Source organism: Colossoma macropomum, unplaced genomic scaffold, assembly GCF_904425465.1.
Source record: "Colossoma macropomum unplaced genomic scaffold, Colossoma_macropomum, whole genome shotgun sequence".
Lineage (NCBI taxonomy): Eukaryota > Metazoa > Chordata > Actinopteri > Characiformes > Serrasalmidae > Colossoma > Colossoma macropomum.
The window spans coordinates 28604974-28626365 of record NW_023494803.1 but is presented as its reverse complement, the minus strand read 5'-3'; the positions used below and the strand labels follow the sequence as shown (position 1 = coordinate 28626365).

The 21392-nt window shown below is 37.8% G+C and overlaps 1 protein-coding gene across 2 annotated transcripts; it reads right to left on the bottom strand.

The window, feature by feature from the left end:
* Nucleotides 1-11: 11 nt before the first annotated feature.
* On the bottom strand, nucleotides 12-21042 carry grm1b (glutamate receptor, metabotropic 1b). Of its 2 annotated transcripts, none has more exons than XM_036593952.1 (8): nucleotides 20334-21042; nucleotides 18273-18522; nucleotides 14890-15125; nucleotides 8473-8719; nucleotides 7478-7646; nucleotides 6138-6264; nucleotides 2255-3185; nucleotides 12-916 (listed from the first exon to the last, which is right to left on the bottom strand). In XM_036593952.1, the coding sequence occupies exons 1-8, from the start codon at nucleotides 21040-21042 to the stop codon at nucleotides 82-84; spliced, it is 3504 nt and encodes a 1167-aa protein (XP_036449845.1). In that variant the 3' UTR covers nucleotides 12-81. The 2 variants fall into 2 exon arrangements, with proteins under 2 accessions (XP_036449845.1, XP_036449846.1); XM_036593953.1 differs by having other exon boundaries at nucleotides 577-881.
* Nucleotides 21043-21392: the final 350 nt, after the last annotated feature.

Below are 21392 nucleotides of genomic sequence, written 5' to 3'. Positions count from 1 at the left end.
ACATTCCAAAGACAAATATGATAACAGGTGGAATGATATTGTAATGAGGCCCACATTTAAGGGGTTTTTCATAAAGCTTCTTCACAGAGTAGAGGAGCTTTGTTTGTAGTCTCTGAGGATAACTGACGCATACGTTACGCTGGGTGGGGTGCACAGGATGGATTCAGACACAGGGGAGTTGGGAATGTGACTTCTTGAGCCCATAGGGTCCCGAAAAGGAGAGGGCGGCATAAGAGCCAGCGAGTCCTCCATGGCTAGCTTGATCTGCACCAGCTCCTCCTCATCATGGATTTGCGCATTGTCGTACATGTAGCCATGGAGGAGACCAAACTGCTCATTCTCCATTTCCATCTCCTCCTCCAGTGGAGAGATGGGCTCCTTAGAGTAAGTGCCCAGATGCATGGGCAGAGGGGACGGCTGGGTCTGCAGGATGAGGGGCTGATACGGAGGCCTCAGCCCACTGTCTGGCTCAGGCAAGTTAATGATATCATCCAGATCAGTCACGCTGGAACTGAACGTGCTCACCACCTCCTGAAAGTGGTCTGCAATAACATGCTGGGTAGGAATGCTTTTCTGCGGTTCAGGGTTATAAAACTCCGGCTCCAAAGCCACTTCCTTCAAAGACTCGTGGACAGGCGACTGCCTGTGAGTAATCAAAGCAGGGCTGACCGGGGGGTTGTACCTGACCGGGTCCCCCTCGTCCTCCTCAGCCACATTGTACAGAGTCTTGGTGCTCAGGTCTGAAAACTCCAGGCCTGTGTTATGGTAGGTATTAGTTAGAGGTTTGATGACAGCCGTCTGATTGGAGCCGGCCTCCTGTCTCTTCACATGCACAGACAGTCTGTGCCACATGTGTTCTCCTTTCGGAGGATGTCTTGAACCTGGTTCAGACCATGACACAGACTTTCCATTAGAACTATGAACAAAATAAAGATGGCTGTTATTTCACAGGAACCGAGAAAAGTGGACACAAGAACAACATTTCTGGTTCATGTAAAAAATTGCTGTTCATCTTGAGCAAATATCACTGAATCTATAAACAAATATTTGCTAAATATTTGTTTTCTGATATTATAATATTGCATCTAAGCATACTATGATTGTTTCTTTATGCATTCAGTACTGTGCAAAAGTCAAAGACCAATTTCCACTTAAAACAGCCATAAAGTCATTCAATTTTCAGTGTCAGGAAAAAAGGAGAAAACATGTATTTATCAGACAATTACATAGCAATTCTCAACAACTAAATATTATATATTTTTTACTCAGTATTACAAGTCTCCACACTTTGCCTTTATTTACTTCCATTCTTTTCAGGAGACTTGCTTTCAGTTTTTCAAAGAAATCTGCAAGGAAAGTTCAGTCTTAGAAGTTGGTTGCACTTTAAGCTTTTCACAGTCCAAGAAAGGTCAGGGCTCTGGGGTGTCAGTCCATTGTTCTGAGAACACCAGACACTTCTTTGTTTGATTTGCAAATTTTCATCCTTTTTCTCTGTTTTGTTTTCTAATTGATGGCTACACATCTTTCCAGACTAGCATTGAGTTGTCATCTCACAGTGGAAGGATGGAAAGAAACATCTATGATTTGTTTCAGATCTGAAGCAAGAGAGGAAGGATTTTCGCCTCTCTCTCAAAGATGAAATCTTTGAGTACTGTTTATCTAATGGTGACAGTTTTGGTGGTCTACCAGGTCTTGCACCGTTGTAAGGAGTCCCATTTTCTCTACATCTTTAATAGTTTTTCAACTCCAGTTTTGAAAATTCCTATTTCTTCCACTTATTTTCCTTTGACTTTCCCCTTCATTTAGCAAGTGGACTGTTTTATATCTAATCTCCTCTGAAATATCTCCTGAATAATGAATAATTTGTATTTAATTTGTACTTAATATGCCTGGAAATTAAATAAATGAAGGACAGTCTTTTGAACTGTTTTTGGACTTTTGCACAGCACTGTGATGCTATTTCAGCCATGATTCATGTCATTGGTGATTAAGCATCTATATAGCAGCATATATGGAGCAGAGCCTCTCTCGGCCCTGTTGCTGAGACACCCCTGGGTGTGCGGCTTTTAATTGCAACCGACCTGCAAAATCAGAGATGTCTGCAGAAGCTGTTAATTGAAAGGTGCCCTGGAAATGGCATGACCTAGAGGTCTGAAGTGAAGCATGAATTAAGGGATTGGGCCCATGGGTGCTGGTACTCACGCAACAGGATGGAGAGAGGCTATCCTGCTGCTGCTGAGTAAAGCAGACTTACTTTGCGTTTCCAGGGGCATTTTTCTTGCGTTTGAACATGTTGAGCAGGCTGTTGCTCCTGCAGGCAATTTTGCCATCGCCCACATGCATGCGCACCACGTCAGAGGTGGTGAAGGCGCTGCGCACGTTGCGCTCCGGCTTAGCGATGATGATGTACATCTTGGGCGTGAACATGCAGCCCAGGGCCACAGTCACGCTCAGGCTGACCGAGAAGGAGGTGGTGATGATTTTGTAGTTGGAACCAAAGTAGATGGGCACGAAGGCCAGCCAGATGATGCAGGTGGTGTACATAGTGAAGGCGATGTATTTGGCTTCGTTGAAGTTGGCCGGAACGTTGCGGGTTTTGAAGGCGTAGTAGGTGCAGCTGAGGATGAGCAGGCCGTTGTAGCCCAGTGGTGCCACCATGCCCATATTGCTGGTGTTGCAGATCAGAAAGACCTCCCTGATGCTGGGGTAGGATTTGATGGGCTCTGGCGGCTCCAGGATGATGAGCGTGATCTCTAGCGTGAGCTGCACACTGATGAGGATGAAGGCGATGACCACCTGAGCCCAGGCGCTCATGAAGCGTGGCTTTCGCGTGCAGATTTTCTTCTTGCTGCCTGCAAGGATGCGGGCAATGCGGTTGGTCTTTGTGACCAAGGCTGAGTAGCACATGGAAGCTGAGAGGCCCACCAGCAGGCGCTGCAGATAACAAGAGGCTATCGTGGGCCGGGCTATGAGTGTGAAGGGGCAGATGTAACCAAGGAAGATCCCAGCCAGGATGATGTAGCAGAGCTCTCGGCTGGAGGACTTGACCACAGGTGTGTCTCTGTACAGGATGAAGACAAAGGTGACAAAACTGGTCACCAGGATGCCAAGGCAAGAGAAGACCACCGCCACAATGGACTCAGCATGACTCCACTCCAGATAACGCAGGGGAATAGGCTCGCAGCCTGTAAACACAAGGTCAAACAAAATCTTTAAAAAAGCAGTTTTCTTATTTTGTAGTGCCTACTGTTTATAATACAGGAAACAGATGTGGTAGAGCTGGGCTAGCTACAAAATGTTGCTCTGTCATTAGCTTAGCAGAGGTTTAGTCTCAGTTTAACAAAGGTCCAGCTAAACCACACTCTTCTGGGGTTTAATGCCCAGCTGCACGTTAAATTAAACCTGATCAAAACCAGTATGAGTCTAACTGATCTGTGACTAAACCGCTGCTAAATTGGATGTACTATCAAATTACATCAGAGACTGTCAAACTAAAACAAAACACTCAATAATAATGTACTGTATCTGAAAACACATTAATAAATCCATGTGACCTTAATGAAAACCTGAATGTGGTTTGAAGGGGTTGAAAGATGTTTTGCAGATATATTTTTTACAGAAATAATTTAGCCTAAATGGGTGACTATTGAGGTGTAGTGTTGGTTAGCAATATTAGCCTTGTAGTTCCAGTTCAAGACTAAAGAAGCAAAATTTAGAATACAAACATCTTGGCTAATCAAATACTTTTGGGGTAAGTGCAAACCTAGCTAAATTAGATTTTTCATCACACAATTTTTAAAATATGGAATACTAGAATATCTGAGCTGAAAATGTGCTTCAGCTACAGTATTCCTGGCTTAACCCTTAGTAAAACCATGTTTGTAGCAGTTTTAAGACAAACCTCAGTTAAAACACAGATACAGTGACATCTACAGGCAGATGTGTGATTGTTAAATGAGTTTAGTTTGAACCCCTGAGGCCTCTTTAATAAAACATACTTCTTAAAACATATTTATTTCTGAATTTGTTCTTAAGTTGTCAGCATTTGTGTACAATTGATTTATAAAAACACAATGTTCACAAATCACATACCCTAATGTCTGTAGCGTGTGCACATTTTCACATCAAATTCACTTTTTATAAATCACTACTCAAATGTGAATTTTCCATTCGATCATTTTAAGACCAATTTTGTGCGTACAAATGTTTTATAAATGAGGCCCCACATTCACTTTAAACCACAAACCTGCAAGGTCACAGCAATGTAATAAAAATCTACATGATTCATTTAAGTTCTAACTTCGCTATTGATTTTTGTATGACCGAAGACTTTTGATGCCATAAAAACAGCATCATAATGTGCCATAATTTCTAAATGATTAATCTTTTATAGAAGAAAAACCTTGCTGCACTTTTACTCCTAAAGTCTGTGTATAATTTAAAGTCTAAATCATTGCAGTATGGAGCCAACATACATTTGGAACCCTCAGCACAGGAACTAAATCATTAACAATTTATACCAGTACATAAATATGTAAATATACTCCAGCAGTGTTACTGATTTGAACATACACTGTTATATGAATTTATGAATGCAAAGGATATAAATGAAAAATGGCACAGACGTTTTCCTTGGTTTTGCCTCTTTTTGCTGTAATATTGGCCATCGAAGTGTGACCAGCTCTCAAATGCACCAAGTGCTAAAGTAGGTTTCCAGTTCAACTAAAAATAAACAGACTCTCCACTAAGGGACCGGCCGAAAGACAGAGCCAGGCCAGAGGAAGGAGAAGAAACTGCGACAAGAGAGAGGATACAGTGTCCAGCAAACGCTCTAAAGGTACTGAATCTTGCCACGGTAATAAAGCCTACATATATCATCTTTATGTTGCTTCATATAAACATGTTTATGAGATTTAAAATGGTTCATGTGGTTAAAGTATTTATTATAAGTATATATTATTTTTTTTATTTGGGTAAAAATCTGAAATTTAAACAACAACGTAATTTTGTGAAATTTTTCACATTGGGCACATGATTTATATACATAAACGACTAAGCCATCTATATTCAAATTTGTATGAAAAATTTTCTTGCACCCCTGGTCAAAAAAAACATTTTGTTGATTTTCTAAGTGAGAGTAAGTCAACATATCCTCTGCAGAGAACACACTTCTGCACACTTTAATACAAATTTACTGTTTACTTGCTGAATTTAACATATTGGGGAAAATAAAAGATGTAGCCTGTGCAGTAGTTATGGCACGTTGAGTTGTATGTTTATTTTTTTCCAAGAAATTGTGCACTAACATCTGCAGAAAAATACTACACATAAATTTATTCCCTGTAGTGTTCACTTATTTTCACTTCAATAAAACATGTAATTTGACCAGGGATGTCCAAACTTTGGCATACGACTGTATAATTAAAAACATCTCTAAAAGCATAAATGCTGTTCATCATGTGTTTAACTAACATGTATATACATATAGCTAAGACAAAATGAACTAGCGTTGCTTTGACATTGAACATCAGTGAAGACCTTTGAAAACAGGCCAGAGAAGTAGGAAGTGAAGTAGGTCTGTCACAAGTGCACTTCGAGAGCAATCTGTAAAAATGATAAATGGCCTTCAGGTGTCACGGGAAACCTTTTGAAAATAGGACAAAGCAGCCTCCCTAAAAGCCAAGTCACAATATGAGGCTGTGTGTTTGTGTTTTTTTCGGCTGGATCATCTTTTGTTATTAGGAATTAGGACTAAAGTCCAAACCACTTTAGATTTTACCTTCAAGTAGAATGTCAGTTTGCTAAAACTGGCCAGACTGACTATAATCGTCCAATAACGCTTATCTTTGATGAAGAAGTAAGTGACCCAATTGCTCCACTCTTCTATACACATAGAAAATGCATTAAAAATGTATATACATGTAAATGTAGTGATTGGTATTATTAACGGACACATTCATTTTTATGCAGTGTCATGCAACTTGCAGTCAATGGCTATCACTGGGCAACAGCTATTCAAATAATAACTTTATTGTTGCACTTTAGGTTTTGTTATCACTCAAACTATTGAAGTTTACAGGAAGTTGACTTTGCCCCAAGGTGTGAAAGGCATGGAGAATGAGATGAAGTTTCTCTACCATGTAGCTCTTCATCAGGCCACCAGCCCAGCTCACACGCCTTGCAGGTGAACTCGTCCTGGACGTACTCATTATCCTTACAGGCAGTGCAGATCCAGCAGCAGCTCACCTCCCCTTTCCTGATCACCTGCAGGGACACATTGAAGGAAGGAAACACACCTGCCAATCCCATTTAAATGCAGCAGAAGCACAATTATTGTCATTCAGTTGCACATCAACAAACTGATTAACAGGTCCATGACAGTGTGGACATCCATACATATGTAAATAAAGCCATTTTTACTTAGATCAAGCAGATGTTTCCATCGGTTAATGAAGATGACTTTCAAAACCACTTGAAAGCTTGTAAATCTTAATATTTATGTCATTTACTGTTGGCTGTATAGCTAGGACAGGGAACATGCCCATTAGAGTGTCCTTCAGTGGATAGAAAATCCAGTGTTGGGAATGCTGTTCTGATTCTAACTGTTCTTATTGTGACTGCTAAAGGGGAATCACACAGACTTTTCAAAACTTCTGCATTATTAAATGGCAAAATTATACACAAAGTCATTTGGAGTGGTTTGATGTGAAATGTTATGTTCTAGAGAAACTCAAGAGACAGAATTGTTCACAGTGGTGGTGATGAGAACCTGACATGTCTACCTCACGGCCAGTTATTACATAAAATGGTTATGAATGTGCCGCCTGATGCCTGAGACATTGTTTTACAGTAGTTTTGAGTTCAGATTTTGGCCTTAAACTTTTTCAATTTTAAAGATTTTTAAATTCTTTCATGGTGGAGAGGTACAATTGTTTATGAAAGTTTGGATGCCTTTGGTCAAATGACACGTTTTGTTGACTTTCTAGGTAAAAATATGTACACAGCCTCTACAGAGAACACATTTCTGCACACATAATAAGGACTGCGCAAAAGTTATGACACCTTTTGTAATTTCAGAATATTTTAAATTCAGCAAATAAATAGAAATTATATGCACTAAAATTTGCAGTTTTAAATTTGAAAATGCTACATTTAAGTGTTTTCTCTGTAGAACTTTTTTCACTTAGAAAATTAACAGAACATGTGATTTGACCAGGAGTCTTCAAACTTTTGCATATTTATATATATATATATATATATATATATATACACACACACACATATATATATATATATATATATATATATATATATATATATATATATTTAGAGAGAGAGAGAGAGAGACAGAGAGAGACACTTTTTTCAGTGTCATCCATATGAATACTATGACTATTAGGTAATATTTCTTTTTCCTATTTCCAACCAAATAAACATAGATAGGACATTAAGGCTGTATAATAAATGCCATCCTTACCTTGATCTCTCCTTTAGAGCAGGGCTCACTGCAGACAGAGCGGACCATTTCACTCCGGTTCATCTGGATCATATAATCATCAATGCTCAGCACGCCCTCATGCCAGGAGCCCACATTAATGTAGTCATACACACCAGACTCCACATACTGCAGGTTCATTATGTCGTACCTGATAGAGAAGAAGAGAGCGCTGCATTTCCTTCAAAAGAAAAGCTCCACAATACAGTTCTTTTTGCAACAGACCACAGTCACTGAGAAGCTCTGTAGAAAAACGTCTTTGATCACAAAATAAATGAGTGAACCTTCTATGTTCCCCATGGTGCACAGGACATGAAACGTTCTGCTTGCATTTCATTTAAATATTTCTTACTCGTAGCAGATATTTCTGAGGAGATTAGATATTAAAATAACCCACTTGCATAAGGAAGCAGAGAAATTCTTTCAAAAGGTCTATCGGTAACAAATTTGTGTTCATAAGCAAAATAGGAGACATTTTATTATACTTTGAATTTCCTGAAAACTTAATGTTGTCCCCAAAGTATGTTTTACAGAAAAACTGTCATGTTACAAATAGGAAAAAAAGCTGATTTAACCCCATGGATACAGAATGCAAAGCTTTTCATTATGTAACTCACTATGTAATTAATTGCATATATACTGTATGTGCAGCATAAATAGTACTTTGTAAAATTCTAAAAACACCTTTCATATATTTAACTTCCAGTTAAATCAGCCAAGCACATTTTTCAGCATCAGAAAATGCACAATAAAAAGAAAATTACACATGAGCCTCAATAACTAAATATAATACCAAATTTTTTTCAGTGTTTATTGTGTCTACCCTCTGCCTTTATTGCAGTTTCCATTCTTTTTGGGAGAATGGGAGATGTCTAGGTTTATAGAGTAAAATGGTTAAACAGCTCTTGTCCACATATATTTTAAATGTTATTAATAATTACTTTGGTTGTTTGTGTAAATACTTCAATAAGACTGACCTGCCAGGTGAATCTCCATTCTCGTCAAACCACACGTCCTCCCCAGACACTCCAGCGAATGAAGTCTTGAGCAGGAAGTCCAGCAGTTTGCTGCCATCAATGGGGTCCATGGCCTCGCACAGGCCCACGTAGCCTGGACAAAGGTGCTGATGCATGTCGTGCAGGCCGTGAGCCATGGCATAGATGGCATTTATGACAAAACCCATCTTACTGTCTTGAACGTAGTTGTCCTCCAGACTCTCATAACCTGCCAATACAGTCAAACCAGACAGATGGAAAATTACCACTTGTGATCCTCCACTTTTCAGGGTTATTTATATTACATCATAATTTTCATTGGACTCTTTGGCAGCACAAGGCACATAATTTCAATGAGCATTTTAATCAAATTTACTTAACTAGCATAAACCTGTGCTTTAAAGCATTCATATGGCCACACAATTCAGCAATGGTATATTATGCTACAGTTCAAGACACAGTGTAGTGCAGAGTAAAGGTAATGATAGGGTGTCCAAAGACCCGAGCTATAGGCAACAGGACACAAAGTTCTTTTCTTTCTGTGGGAACATGAATCAAAGGACAGTATTAACACAGACTGTCAAAAGCATGCTTGTTGCCATGGAGAGGCAATCCATTTCTGCAATCCCACTCAGAATTTAATTAGTAATGAACATTATTATTATTAATTGAGCAAGGAAATTAATAATTTACTCTCGTTCTCATTCTTCCTGTCTCTCACATGAATCAGAATGGATCTACCACATGACTATTGCCAACCATAAAAATCACTATGGCTCAGGAGCGAGTACAAATTCAAAGAAACAGAGAATGTCCAAGGACACCCTATCACTGCTTGTGATCTTGTGATCTTTACCAAGCCAGCGGGAAGCAGTGTCAGGCATTATAGCTGATGGTTTTGCAGATAGAGAAAAAAATATATTGAAATAAGTAGGCTCTCATTAAGACATGGCTTTCACTTTCCTCTGTGTCCTCTGTTCATATTTAAGTGGGCTGCAGCAAGCAGTGTGCAACAGACTAAACCAAGACATGCTTGTAAGAAACGCTGCCTTTGTCTGAGCTCCAAACTTATAAACCCCATTAAATAAAACATGCAGAAACTACATACAGTAATAGAAAAGATTACATATATTGTAGTATGTAGTATTGTTAGCACTTATCAAACCTTTGTACTTATATTTATAATGTTTCCCCTACTCTAATTGGTGTTAGTCAGGTGTGTTGTAGAGCAAGGAAAATGCACAAGAATGCTGGGACCAGATTTGGGAGACGCTATTTCAATGTATTTTTTATTATGGGACAAATGGAGGGCAAGGTAGGTCTTCACTTTGTCATTATGTTATTTACAGTGCAAAGACTGCTTGATGGAGTCAAGCTCCTAGTTTTCTCCTTTAAGTATACTGAGGTGACTTTGAAGCATGTTGTGGTTGGGTGAATGTATCCAAAGGGGAATTAGTGGCTGTTGTGGGCTAATAACAAAACCTATTATATGTACAGTACTATGCAAAAGTCAGAGACCACTGTATCATTTATTTAATTTCCAGTCAAAAAGACCAAGTACATGTTATTCATTTTTCAGAAATTCTGAAATTTTCAGAAAATCATAGAAAAGCAGAAAACATATATTTAACAGAAAATTCCAGAAGTGTGTGTCCTTTTTGGGGAACACTGCTTTAGTTTTTTAAAGAAGTTTGCAGGGATATTTTTCTACACCTCCAAAGTTCAGTCTTATTTCAGTTACGTCAAACACGTTGAGGTCTGGGCTCTGGTGTGGACATTGTTCTAAGAACACCAGCAGCTTCTTTATTTGATTTCCTTTTCTCAGTAAGGGTTCTTGACAGCTACACTTCCTTTCTGACAAACAGTCTCAGTCTGAAAAGTCACAGACCTTTTTTTCACTGATTTTTTTTCACTTATTTCCCTTTGATTTTCTCCTTCCTTATGCAAGTGGGTTATTTTATATCTAATCTCCTCAGAAATATCTCCAGAAAAATGCAACAAACTTCTAAGACTGTACTTTGGATATATGGAAAAAAATATCCCTGCAGATTTTTTTGAAAACCTGAAAGCAATCTACAGAAAAGAACAAAGTTATTAAAGATAAAGGATGGATAAAATTGATATTATATTTAATATTATACTTTCATGTAATTTTCATTTTCTGTTAAATGTATGTTTTCTAATGCTGAAAAATGAATATCTTGTACTTATGCTTAATGGCTTATTTTTGGTCATCACTGTACACAAACTGTACTTCTAAGCTAGTAGAAAAACAACTATTATATTGGAACTTATGTATGAAAAACACAAAAGAGCCCAAAAACATTAGTTGCTGAAGCTGCTCTTTGATTTTCTTGTATAATGACATGCAAAGGAAGACAGCAGGTATTGCGATCCCATTGGTAGTCGGTAAAAATATGATACTGTTATTCTGTTGTATGCAGAGTGGGGTAATCCAGGTCCCTCCCCCAGGTGCCTGAACCACCTTTGCTGCAGGTTTGAGCAATCAAATCAGAGAAGCCAATCTTGGGGGGGGGGGATTGCCCATCTGTTGTTTTATGCCAAACTGCATAGTAGGATATTTTTCTAGCTGATATTCTTGTATATTTACAGTATCATGTCAATATACCTTTGTGGTCAAGTTTAAATAGTAAGGAGATATATGGATTAGGGTCAGCATTACCTACAGAAATTCTAAAAATACATTCACACTTAACGTTTTTATTCTGAACTCTATAATTTCGGTCTCAATCTGTGCACAAGCAACCAAAGGTGCATGGTGGCCTGAAACGTTCCCTCAGTGGAACATGCAGCAAAGCCAGTAGGTGTGTGATAAAGAAAGAGAATGTTATTGGGATCTAAAAATCAAATACTACAATACAAAGTGCCCACTGATTATTATCGCAGTCCATAAAACATCCCAATAACTTTATATATATTAGAGGTCTACCGATACACTGCGTTTGTTCCGTTTCGTGCTGTATTATTAATATTATGATTATCAGCATCAACAATCAACAGTAATGACAGGCACGTACTTGCACACCTTAATGACCATGATGATATAATGATTTAAAGATATAGTACATGATTGTGTGATATCAGTTGACCTCTATCTATATTGCTGAAGGTGCCTCCAAGCTATCCATTCAGAAATATTTACTTACCATCTCGTAGCTCTAGACAAAAAAATAATAGAGGTAACAGAACAGCAGACTATGACTATTTCTCTGTGTAAGCATTCATAAAAGGTATTTGTTAATGTGCTTTAAGTTCCTATCCTTTAGGGAAGGTTTACAAGTACAAGTGCATGATATTTGATGGAGAGAAGATGTTGGAGACGATGTTAAACTCTTGACAGGAGAAAAAACAAGAGAATGAAAACATTATGACTTGAGCTCAGCGCTTACACAAAGTAATGAAAAATAAACATATAGGAAATAAATGTAAATACCAACATAAAAACCAGTCAAATCAGATCAGACAGTAACAGTTGCATGCTTCTCATTATATATATTTACGTTTGCCTTCAATATATCTTCAGCTCACTCGTTTGTTTTTTAGCTACCTTAAATTGAAACGTAAATATATTTTGCAGTTTGTGAAGTTGCAGATGGAACAAAATATTTGTGACTTTGAAACCATGCTTGAGCACTGTTTAACATAATCTAATGCATAAGCTAATGTTTGCGAGTAGAAATTAATAGTGTAATTCATTAAGCTGAAGAACCAAAAGAACAAAACAAAAACAATTTACCTAGGTCACCTTTTCAGTCAGCAGAGAAAATGTTTCAAAATATGAAAAGAGCAAAGAAGAAAAAATTGTGTAATGAAAACATTTAAAAGATGTATTCAGACTTTCTATCCAAAGATTTCTTTGGAGCGATGCCATTGAGGAACTACTTTTGGTTCTTTATAGAGCTTTTCAATGGAAAATGTATAACTCAATTGAAAACACTCAACTGAAAGGTTCTTTAGGGAATCAAGAGCACTTCTACTATGGCATCGCTCTAAAAAAGGCTTTTTGGTACCTTTTATTGTATCATTACTAGTATTAATCAGGTTGCTAACACTTTGTTGTACACATTAAAATGATGGTTCTTTAAGGGTTCTTTAGTAAAGAAAATGGTTCTATATAGAACCATGAACACCCTTTACACAATTAATGGGTTCCTGGTATCATTAAAGAGCTCCTCAGATTGATGGAGAATGTACTGTAGATGGTTCTATATAGAACCTTTTTGAACAGGGCTCTACATAGCACAAAAAAGGGTTCTTCTATTGTAACAAGCCTGACATCGTAACAATAGAAGAACTCTTTTTGGTGTTATATGGAACCCTTTTCCAAAAGGTTCTATATAGAACCATCTGCACATTCTCTATCAATCTGAAGAGCCCTTTCTGGATGCAAAGGACCCTTTAATCATTCAAAGGGTTCTTTGAGTGTTCATGGTTCTATATAGAACCATTTTCGTTTCTAAAGAACCCTTGAAGAACCATAATTTTTACATGTGTTGTGCAGTGTTCATAAGGCTACATGACATTTAACATACACATAACATAACACATAACATCACTGTCGGAACATAAACTTGTGTCTCTAACACCTTTCAAACCTTTCTAACCTATAATGGAAATAGATTAACAAAAATGGAGATTGCACAACAACAATGATAAGCTGTAATCATTACAGCTAACATAAACCCGCATAAACTTTTATAAAGGCTTATTTCAACTGGCTGTCATAAAGGCTGCTTTTGTCAACTCTGAAGACAAGTTGACACAATACCTATGATCATATGCAAAAGTTATGGCACATTTTATATTTTATATATTTTTTTGCCAATATTTTAAAACAAAACAGAAACTGTGCACTCAAATCTAAAATTTTGATCCCTGTAGAGAATGTGTACTTATTCACTTAGAAAATCAACAAAACATGAAATTTGACCTAAAGTGTTCAAACTTCAGCATACAGCTGTATGTGAAGCGACCCTTAATTTTTTTCTGATGTTGGCTGGTGTCATGATACTTTTTTGGCCAGAATGACATACAGTGAATAAAACAGTGCTTTTAACTGACATGATTAAAATGTGTAAAAAGGTTGCACATAAATAAGGTGTAATACATTCTCACAATAATTGCCAGAACAAGTACATTTAAAGAAAGCAATAGTGTTCACATAGCAATATGTTCTTTGTGTGCAACCACATGACACAATAAAATCATGTACCATTTTTTTAGAGTAGGATGCTATAACAAATAACGGTAACACTTTCTATGAATGTCACATTTGTAAGCATTTATAAACATGTTTATAAATATTTATAAAAAAGAATTACACTGAATTACACTTTATAGCCATGTTTATTATACATTATGAATTGATAATATAATGCATTATAAATAGTGTTAATAACATGTTATAATGTCAGGGCCAAAGAAGTCAGTCCCAGCTTGGAGAGCGTAAAGACAAATACCAAGCTAACGCTTTTGTACATTACCTTTCCCACACTGGGTAAAACCCTGATGGCATCACTAGTTTAAAATCTGACATTTGAAGCCTGTAATGTGGTTTATTATGTATGTTTTACTGTTTCAGTAAATCCTTCAGTAAATACTTCAACTCGAAGCCTCACTCTTAACACTGGAGGAGGCTTTAGTACAGTACACTTCACTTTACTTAGAGCGGACAAATACGGCTTATGAGCTCTTATAATTTGTTATGATCAGTACTTATAATGTATTATGTTAACAATTCATAATGTATAATAAACATGGCTATAACGTATAATGCATTTTAATAAATATTTATAGCTATGTTTTAATGCCTTATGAATGCATTATAACATGTCATGAATGTGTTTATAGATGCTTACAAAGGTGACATTCATAGAAAGTGTTACCCAAATAACTTTGCAACTTTATACACTATGCATGTATGCATTACATTTGCAACTGCATACATTATGTGACATAAACTCACTTTAGCTATGGGCAACAGGAAATTTTCACTTTTGTTCAACCAGCTTGACTTGGCAAACCATGTCATATTATTGGTATTATGTCACTGTGATATACACTGAGCTACAAAAAAGTGTCATGACACAACTTAATAAAAAAAAAATCCACCTGATATGGTTGTTGAGTCAACTTGACATTAAAGCTGGAAAATGCAACATTTATGACAAATGACACGTATTGAAATAATGAGTTTTATAACTGTTTAGGTCTATGTCAGTTGTTATGAGGGATTTATGTAGGTGTCATGTAGCCTTATGAACCCTGCTAGTAAAGTGTTTCCATGAGGTTTACTGCTAGATCTCTTATTTTCACATGTATACTCATACTTTAATGGCTTGCAGTGAAAACACGTTCCTGTCTCCTCATCGCCCTCACCTGTGCAGTTCTTCTTGTAGTTCATGTTCTCCTGAGAGTGTCCTGGGATGCGGCACTGGAAGCGATGTTGCCAGAACTCAGCAAACCACGGGTTCCTCGTGTTTGTATTTAGGCGCAGCTTCAAGAAATAGTCATCGAAAGACGTGACCTCCTCGGTCTGAAGCTTCACAGTGATGCCTCCTACAGCTTCCTGTTCATAGCCCTCCACCACCTCGTCTCTGTCTGCCCAGCCGTCACTAAAGGAAGCAGGTCGAACAGAGTCTAATTAGCCTCCCAATTACTGTCAGCTTCCTTTTCAGACTCTCACCTGCAACGCCTGAGCAACATGAGCAAAAACACTGACACCCTTGAGTGAAATGACCTAGTTTAGCACAAGCTTATGAACAAACTCAGCACGCACTCCTTTCTTTTGAAACCATGGAACTTCACCTGAGAATGCTCTTTCTCAGAGCTTTTGAGGCACAAGGCCATGGATTATTATGAGAAATAGGCCTTGAACAAGTTTTCAATCCAACCACCTACTGTACTCTTAAAAGGTGGAAATGAATTTATTCTAAAACATTATGTAAATAATGTTTTAGAATAAGTATGTTCTTGATCATTTAGCTTGGTTTAGAAAGGTTTCTGTGAAGAGGAACTTATGTGTTGAACAACAAAAGATTGTACTCAAATGAATAACAGGGGACCTTGGGTAGAAAAAGGCTTTCAATGTTGTAAAATGGTTATATGCATATATTCTCAAAGAGCAAGGGTGTCCAATCTTATCCGCAAAGGGCCAGTGTGGCTGCAGGTTTTCAGTCCTTCAAGGCAGGAGCTCACATGATCACTTACCTCATGAGTAATTAATTAAACGAGTAGAATCAGGCATGCTGCTGCTTGTTTGGAATGAAAACCTGCAACCATACCGGCTTTTGAGGATAAGATTGGACACCTTTGTCATAGAGGATCCATCTTTGATATTAAATTTTGTCAGGGCTTTGATATTAACATCCAAAGCCTTTATGAAGTGGCCTTGAAGCATGATTTAAACTAGGTGCGAAACTATTGGGGTTCTTTCAGAAGTCCTTCCTTCTCAGGATTCAACTTAGCTGTACAGGTGCTCCTTATTCAATGCACACTAAACAATACTTTAATCGGTGTGTTTCCCACACAGCAGATGTGAAGCCTTCTCAGGGTCTCCTTGTACTGTATAGAGACTTTTTAATAGATGAAACTGGACATCATTAGTCATCACTGTAGCTCACCTCTATGATCTGTAGTGATCATGAGTGGAAAGTTCAGGCATTAGTTCAGTATGGGTGAAGGTTTTGGTTTTGTAAGGAAGGAATATTTCAGTGGCTATTCTGTGCCACCAGAGCCATCTGTCTCCCAGCATCCTTTCTGTAATGCATGCCAAGAATGGCCTATTCTTAGGTGCCTGTTCATAGCATGCAGGCAACAATTCACCTCATACAACTGATGCTGTTGTGTTCCAGCTAATTACAAGTTTAAAGTGCCATGAATTCAACCTTCCAGGGTGTTTTTAGGAAAATCTGGACCCTTGTGCACTCAAAATGAATAAGACCTGGGGAGCTCATTTCAGATTCTGGAAGTCCAGCACACGTTAATCCAACTCTAATACACCAACCAGGTCATCAACTGATGACTTGAATTAGGTGTGTTTGAGCAGAGAAATAACCAAAGTGAGCTGGATTCTGGCCCTCCAGAACCTGAGCTGGACACCCCATACACTCTGTAGATCTAGACTCTTCTGAAGACAGTAGTCACCATCCTATTTACCTTTTTGTTGCTGTCACTTCAAAACCACTCAACTCGATTTTTTTAACCTGCTCTTACCATTGCATGACCACTTCATGATGAATAGGCCAAAAGAAATGGTCCAAAATTAAGTAAAATCTTTTACAGTTCTGTGCAAAAGTCAGAGACCATTTTTTCCAGTGATTAGATATAAAACAATCCACTTGCAGAAGAAAGGGAAAGTCAAAGAAAAATAAGTGAAAAAAAAACAGGAGGTTCAAAAAATTATTAAAATATATTAAAAGATACAGAGAAAACAACTGTGCAAGACTTTGTAGACCACCAAAAACTGCCACCATCAGATAAACAGTACTTAAATCTTTGAGAGAGAGAGGATAAAATGAAAATCCACAGGTGGATTCAAATAAGGATTGTGAGAAGCATAAAATGCAACCAACTTCCAAGACTGAAATTTTAAGGTGATTCAAGGTTTGTTTAGACATTGATGATATGTAAAACAAAAACAATACCTGGTTGGTTTAAGTCACTTTTATAGCTAATCTAATTAACCACTGGTGTCACTGGTGCTTTTACTGCACAGCTTTGAGTTAGCCTCTTTTGAAACACTCTCCTTGACCCAGAATAGAACAGCCTTGGCCAATTGATGTTCTCTTTTTCAGTCCACAGAGACTCCACAGGCAGCAAGCGAGAAGAAAAAGAATACTTCGTCTCAACAAGAGGGGTAGCCGACTCATCAGTGAGACGAGTCTGTCAAAGAACAATATTCCATTTACTTCAGAAGCTCGTGAATGTGAAACCACCTGCATCACTGCACTGAAATTACTGTCATTTCTTTATCATTTAATTTCTCTCTCTAGTGGTCTGTAATTTAAGAAAGTATCAAGGCTTAAATTCATGTCTCTCGAGGAGCGTTTCTCTGTATCTCTGAACTGTGAAATAATGAAAAGAGGAAAAGCTTAGAACAGCTTCGGATTCCATTTCCTCGTCCAGCAGACAGGTTATTGCCTTCCACAAGCATCCTTCACTATGATCTGACACAGGACGACAGCTAAGGGTGGATGTATTATGCATGAGAGAATGTTTAAAAAAGGATGTTGGAATATTCTGTTTACCCTCAGGAGGTAAAGATTATTGTATTCAATCTTGTGCTGGGCTACTGCAGTGAATTTTAGAGTGGACGGACATTCACTTAACTAACTTATTGACTTAACCAGTGCTAATGAACCCTTAATTACTACTGAATATTGCATGAATCCTAATAAAACAACTGAATGCACTTCAAAAAATGATATCCTAGCAAGTGAAACCATGATAAATGTCATATTATAAGATTGTTTGACCTATTAAGAATTCAGCTAGAGATGTTTTACTTATTTTAAGTAGTGTTTTCGATAAAATTCGATAAAATCAAAAGGTGGACATAATAAATACTGAAAAATGTTAAATGTAGTTATTGAAGCTTCTGTGTAATTTTTTCCATTAAAATATGTTGCCTGTGTTGTTTCCTGACCCTGGAAAATAAAAAACTTGGACTTAATGGATGTTTTAATTAAATAAATTAAGGGTGTCTCTGATTTTTGCACAATACTGTATGTAGTCTATTAGTAGAGTGAAACGATAGTCACCTTCCGATAAGGAGGAATTCTCCTGCCACACCCAATCGTCTCATCGCCATAAGTAGGCCGCGCACAGTCATGCCTTCACAGAAACACACCACGACACGGGCTTTAGGCAGCCGCTCCCTCAGCTTCCTCAGCAGCCTGTCAAAGTGCTTCTCTCCGGCATTGCTGTAGATCTTGTCAGAGTGGGCAATGCACAGACCCTCCTGAGATGCCAGCTCCTTAAAGGCCTCCATACCACTCTCCCCATAGTTGCCTAAGAGAAATAAACCAATACCAGAGACTCTGAAACATGTGGTCCATCAAAATTAGTACTCTTTATTAACCTTTAAAAGTCAAGAGTTTTGCTGTACTATTCAAATGTAATTGTTGACAGGTTCAAGTCTGCACCTGCAGGAACGTCAAAAACATGGCAAAATTGTAAGAGATGTTTTTTCTTTCCACAAAACAAGACGCTCAACGCTCACTTCTAACAAATTCACATCATAATAAATATATCTTCTTGTCTGCTTACAAACACAAAATGAAAGCTAATAAACTGCACTTTTAACAGAATTTTGCCCATCATTTCAATGAGCTACAAGTGAGAAATAAATAACATCAAGCTACACCATACTTTTGTCATTGCTGGCAACAACTGCATATTCTAAGGGTTTAATTCCTATCAGCTGACCTAAAGCACATTGGAGAAAGCAGTGGCCTTTACATTTTAGCCTGCCCTCAAGTATCCATAGTAATATTTTGATTTTCTGAAAGACTCTTCAGCAAATTAGTTAGTCTTAAGTGACATAAAACCTTAGTACAATTATCATTAACCTTGAGAAAAGCTGGTGTACAACAAGACATCACAGCCTATCAAAAAATCTACCAGCTAATGATGAGAGCAGTGCTGATATAGAAAATAAAAAGTAAACAAACACCTACTATTAATTTTATATGAATCAATTATGTAATAAGAATTATGTCTAAAACTCCTTTCTCTGAAGCAGCTTTAAGCTCATACGTTCAGTTATTTCCCATGCTTTGGGATTCAGCACATTCTTTACTCATTAAAATCAGCATTTATGATCAACCCAATGAACAGGGAAAAGTGAATGAAAGCGATTTTAGTCTGGTTATTTAACTGAGATGATGACTGTTGTCTGCATAGCTCCAACACAATGAAGACAGAAGAGAGTGGTATTTTTAAATGTCCTCTTAAATGCAGCTGTTTACTAAGAGACCCCTCTTTGGGCAGTTCTGACAGGCTGATGCATTACCTGCCAAGCTGTCTGCATCACTATGTAGGGCACTTTTGGAAGTACTAGCACAAAATGACTCACATCAATTCGTTCATCTCTCTGCAATAGTAGTCCCAGAGAATTTGAGGAAAAAAAGACTACAGCACTCCATAAAACTTAGTTAATAGACATGAATATGATAATTGTACTGATCTAGGGTGATACTGTATATAGAAGGCATACTTCATGGAACAATCCCCAGAGTTAAATTAGCACCTACACTGTTGCTTTATGATCTATAAGTCCAGCTTGACCCAAAGTGTAAGTGCTAGTTTAAACCACAATAAAAAAAGTAATGCACTGAATCTACTTGATTCAAATGTGTAAAGCATGAATAAATTATATTTTGTCAACATAGCTGTGTTGATATAATATATGCTAGTATGCATGTTTTCATTCTCTAGAGGAAACACATTTCCAGATATTTTAATGTGCAATTACTGTTTACTTGCTGAATTTAATATATTGGAAATAAAACATAAAATGTGGCTTACGGCAAAAGTTATGTCACATTTAAATGTATTTATTCATATTTATTTCCAATATGTTGAACTGAAGTACATAGAAATTGTGCACTGGAACTTGCAGAAAAATACTATATTTATATATGTTCCTTCTATTGGAACTTACTTTGAATTATAAAATCAACAAAACATGTCATTTGACCATGGGTGTTCATTTTTGCATACAACTGTATGTGGAAATTACACACTTGAACTTGATACATACAAAGCATTACGTTTTTTTCGGTGTGATTTTCAGATAAGGCATGCAGTTGCTTACTCACCTTCAGTGTGAACAGCCGATACATAAGTCCAGTTGTACCGTTTAACAATGTCCAAGATGGCCCTGGCTTGAAGAGTATCAGATGGCACAACCCTGAGGAAATACTTATAGAGAGTTTTATCACTCAGGTCAATGCTAGTGGCAGAGTAGGCGATTTGAGGGATGTTAAAAAGTTGCAACAGGTTTTGCACCTGGATTGCCACTGAGCTGGAGCCAGGTCCAATCACACCTGCAATGGGTTTCTTAGTGGCAGGTGGCTGACTGGATGGAGTCCCATCAATGCACCACTTTGATCCATCCCTTTCATCACGTATTGAAATAAGTGAGTCCCTTATAAACTCAATACTTTGCTCCAAGGCCACTGAGGAGTGCCAGCAAGAGTCCCTGATCTCACAGCCCAGAGTGATGTTGGGTAGAAGGTTGGGATCAGAGTTAATTCTGTCCAGTGTGTGGAACATTGCCTCCACCCTTTGAATCCCATACTGCTCTCTGATCTCTCCACACGTTCTTTCTGCCACGTTCTCTGCCGACGGCTGATGATGGACAGAAAACAGGGCTCCAATAATTATATCACCGTCCATTCGGGCCACTGAGCGGGACGCAGCTCTGGGCACCAGTGACCTCTCATATATGTTACTGGCTGATGCACAAAGCAATAACAGAGACAGGAATAAAACGCTGATCAAATTCATTCTCATCATACTCCACATGGTCTTAAATGCTTCGGTTGCTGAATCATATCTGTAGCCAGGCCTGTAGGTGAGAAGAAGCGACGCAGGGATCTGTCACGTCCATGTCTAATGTATCAGCCATTGTTCAAGATCAACTCAAGATCATCAAATATCCTGCGAACACAGGAGAACAATCAACTATACAAATGTATAAGAAACTTTTCACTAATCTGAATTCTGCATTGCACATTTTTGTGTTATCGCTGATCTAACAGATTATGAGCTTATGAAGGGCTTGATAATGAGTGTGTTCAATTAAGTGTGTTTAAGCACAGAAATCACAAAAATGTGTAGTGCATAAAGACTATCATTTACAACCCATTTAAAAT

Bases quoted from the DNA above. Each gene is read 5' to 3' on its own strand.
- grm1b (XM_036593952.1), bottom strand. From the start codon at position 21,042: ATGTGGAGTATGATGAGAATGAATTTGATCAGCGTTTTATTCCTGTCT. The intron at 8,720-14,889 runs GTGAGGGCGATG...CTGTATTGGCAG, and splicing joins CTACAAGAAGAACTGCACAG to GTTATGAGAGTCTGGAGGAC. The intron at 7,647-8,472 runs GTCAGTCTTATT...CTTCTCTATCAG, and splicing joins AATGGAGATTCACCTGGCAG to GTACGACATAATGAACCTGC.